Source organism: Sparus aurata, chromosome 16 (genome assembly GCF_900880675.1).
Source record: "Sparus aurata chromosome 16, fSpaAur1.1, whole genome shotgun sequence".
In the NCBI taxonomy this organism is placed as follows: domain Eukaryota; kingdom Metazoa; phylum Chordata; class Actinopteri; order Spariformes; family Sparidae; genus Sparus; species Sparus aurata.
In genome coordinates this window covers 2,375,661-2,379,389 of record NC_044202.1, presented here as the reverse complement: position 1 = coordinate 2,379,389, position 3,729 = coordinate 2,375,661, and the positions used below count along the sequence as shown (strand labels likewise).

Here is a 3,729-nt window from a genome sequence, read left to right as displayed (position 1 = left end):
ACGTATTTTCTATTAGTAGACCAAGATTCATATACTGCTGAACTAAGTACTCCCTATTGTGTAACTATAATTAAGTACTTCTACTGTGTACTATTTAAGTAATCCTCTGACAAAATCCTTATCCTCGTATGCTTCATGGGTCTGACTGAGAGACTGCAGTCTGACCCACACAGTCACCACCAGCCGCTCATCAGAGCGGCTTCAGTACGATTACTGTAAATGTTATTCACAATCAACGACGCACCTTTCCTTATCTCATAATTACTAGATCTTTTCTCATAATTACGAGATTTTTTTCTCATAATTACGAGATCCTGATCTCGTAATTACGAGATCTTTTCTCGTAATTACGAGATCTTTTCTCGTAATTACGAGATAAGGTGGCTAATTTTTTTTTATCCAGTGAATGCAATGCGCTTCCGTACCACAGGCCCTGTTTTGGTGAATGAAATATCTGGAGGCGGGTCGGTAAGGTGACGCTGAGTGGCCTTGATGCCTGTCAGTCATGATGAGTCACGTCTCGTCACCTCTCTGATGTGTCTGCAGCTGAGCACTGTGATCTATGTCTCTCTCCCCGGCCGGGAGCGTTATCATACCGTAAAATACCAAATAATAGCAGGGGCATTTCTTTGTTTCAATCACTGAACAGACCAGGCGGCACTTTGGGACAGGCATTTAATTCCTTCCTCACAAAAATACGGGATGAAAATGTCACAAACTTCGCCAGCTTCTCGGTGAATTCTCTGGCATCCTTCTGCAAGTGAAGTTGTTGCGGCGGAGGAAACGATTCAGCCAACCAGCACTCGCTGCAAACTCCTCGTCTCTGCTGTCACTCACGGTGGCGTACATTTATTTCGCCCTGATCATTTTGCGGGACACTCTCTCGTGTCGTGCCCGTTTGCTGATAACTCATCCCCGCATGTTTATCTCAGGCTCCTCGCTAGCCTTCTTCCTCCCTCCAGCAGGCAGCCTGGTCCTGTTGCTGTCCTCCTCGGACAGACGCTGCAGCTCAGTTTGATTTTTTCGCCCATCTCTCGCTCTCTTGGGGCCGACAGAGAAACATGTAGCGGCTGCTTCTCCCGAGTTTTCCTCTGCATATTTTACGACAGAAAGTTTGAATTTCAAGTCGTACTTTTTATTTTTTGCTGCATCGGAGCCATGGAGATCATTAATGTGATACTGACTGACAGAAAGCAAGCACAATATGTGAAGAAGGCAAAGAAGCAAAACGTGCAGTGTCAGTGGACACGTCTTCTTCCTTGATTTAAAAAAATAAAAATAATTTGACCCAGCATTTATTTGGTTATTTATCAAAATATCAAAAATCTTTTTTTTTTTCCCAGATTTTTTTTTCCTCCCATCCCGTAGCCTACTCGCGCCCCCCCGGGAGAGTGTCCGCGCCCCCCCAGGGGGGCGGGCCCCACCGGTTAAGAACCACTGATCTAGAATATTAGTACAATTCGTCACTGGTATGAAATAACTGGGTCACATGACAATTATTTCTGAAAAATATTTCTGTAAAATCAATTCATCACACATTAGCAACAAAATGTGTTATAGGAAACCAATTGTGTTCAACTTTTAACAATAATTGTAATATTTGTGGTTAATTTATCTTTTTTCATTTATTATTATACAATCTCGTCACTGTTTGTTGCCCCTCACTGGATTTAAACATACCACTAGATATAGTCTTACAAAATCTGTTTATTTCAGTATAAAAACAGCATAAAAACTAGTTTACGTGAATAACAACAGAGAGACAACAATCCCACTTTTTCCACTCTTCAATATTTTTTTTTACAAACATATTAGTAATTTGGAAACCAGTATAAAACAGATATCAAGAGGCAAAGCATGCGTGTATTCTCCACATATGTTGTGACAGATTTTCGTTGTTGTTCTGTTGTTCTGTCGACTGAAGGTCATTTTACAAACTCTCTAAAATATTAAAATGAGAAGTTAGAGATCAAAACAGAGACATAAATATCTGCTGCAAAATAAAGTCAAAAAAAGGTTGCCTGCTGTGTTAAAGCAATTTACATAACTGTCATAAAATCATAAAAACTCAAATCACATGAAATTATACAAACAACTTAAGGTTAGGCCTGTGACTATTGGACTGCTATTTTGATATTTACAGTCAGTGTAACACTTGATTAAACTACATTATACAGATCAATTAAATTATTGCTTTACAGTGGTTAGTTGCAGCGTGGAGTTCAATATAATAAAGAAGCAAAAATCCACATGAAATGGAATCTAAACAAAACAAAAGCGCTCTGTATGCCATCACTAAATATGGAGATTTGTCTTTTTCTTGATAGTTATTTTACGTAGTACGGTTGACAGGACAGATGATCAGAGGGGCGAAGTTTTTGCCACCCTGATTAAAGGAGGGGCAGAAGACAGGCAGGAGTTTCTCAGTGAAGCAGCAGCCAGTAAAGGCGTAGATAAGATTGGCAGCATCCACATCATAAAACAAGACCAGACCCTCCTCATAATCCACAAACACCCCCACCTTCTCTGGATTTGACTTTGAATCGAGACGTAATGCAGCAGCCCAGTACTCATTTTCTTTCCTCAAAGCAAGAGTCCAGAAACCATTCTGAGGATCAATATCGAGTGGCCCCTTCCTATTGATTGACTCTTTGGCAACTCCTATAAACCACTGAGTCTTCCCTTTAACCTGAACCTCAAAATAAAATTGTCCTGTAGAAATGACCTGCTTCCCTACAACACACAGACCAGTAGAAAACCTCTTTCGGTTATCTTGGAGCTTCTTCTTGACATCAGCATGATGAACCTGTTTACCATCTTCAGACAGGATGAGTTGGGGATGTGCTGTATCAGGATCAAGAGTCACATCCTCTGCAAACTTCTGGGCAGTTTTGAGCTCAGTCTTTGGTAGCAGTTTCTTCAATTCAGTTATGAGCTCATCTACCAATGGAGCAGAAGCCACCCTGAAAATACCCTCATAAGATGGAGAACGGACTCTGACCTCCGACCAGTCCTTGGTGGGTGGAGCAGCATTCAGGGACGGGAGGTTTTGGAGGAGGTGGAGGTGGTCTTCAGAGAGTGAGAGCTGCTGTAGCTCAGCACTTTTCTTCTTCAGCTCACAGAGTTCTTGTTCCAGCTCTTTGATGAAGCCTTCAGCTTGTTTCTCTATCAGCGTGTGCTTCGATTTAATCACCTCACTGGCTAAGGTCTGCTTTCTATCAATAGCATCTCTCAGCTTAGTCAACACCTGAACACCTTCTGCTATTTCCCTGTCTGCATTTTCCCTGCTGACCTTGACAGAATGTTTGAACTCTTCAATCTTCAGTTGTCTCTGCTGGATCATCTGCTGACGTTCAGCCTCTGTCTCCTCCAGTTCTGCCTTTCTCCCTTCACATTCTTCTTTCAGAGCAACAACTTTATGTTGTTTGTGGTCTGAAATAGTGCAGATCATGCAGACACATGTCTGGTCATCTTTGCAGAACAGCTCCAGCAGTTTATGATGCTTCTTACACATCCTGCCTTCCAGGTTCTCCACAGGGTCGATCAGCTGATGTCTTTTCAGGCCTGACACTGTCAGATGATGCTGTAGGTGAGTCTCACAGTAGGACACCAGACACACCATGCAGGACTTCAGGGCCTTCAGTTTGGTTCCAGTGCAGACGTCACAGGGAACTTCTCCTGGTTTGGCAGCTTGTTGCTTAAAGCTGCTGCTGGCTCTCTGTCGAGCTA

General features: G+C 42.3%; 1 protein-coding gene across 1 annotated transcript; it reads right to left on the bottom strand.

Annotated features, from left to right (window-relative positions):
* Nucleotides 1-1,772: 1,772 nt before the first annotated feature.
* LOC115566040 (zinc finger protein RFP-like) lies at nt 1,773-3,514 on the bottom strand. Its single transcript, XM_030391788.1, has 2 exons — nt 3,293-3,514; nt 1,773-3,109 (listed from the first exon to the last, which is right to left on the bottom strand). The coding sequence occupies exons 1-2, from the start codon at nt 3,512-3,514 to the stop codon at nt 2,333-2,335; spliced, it is 999 nt and encodes a 332-aa protein (XP_030247648.1). The 3' UTR covers nt 1,773-2,332.
* Between the last annotated feature and the right edge of the window lie 215 nt (nt 3,515-3,729).

Bases quoted from the DNA above. Each gene is read 5' to 3' on its own strand.
- LOC115566040 (XM_030391788.1), bottom strand. From the start codon at position 3,514: ATGTGTAAGAAGCATCATAAACTGCTGGAGCTGTTCTGCAAAGATGAC. The intron at 3,110-3,292 runs GTCAGCAGGGAA...TGTGAGCTGAAG, and splicing joins AGTTCAAACATTCTGTCAAG to AAGAAAAGTGCTGAGCTACA.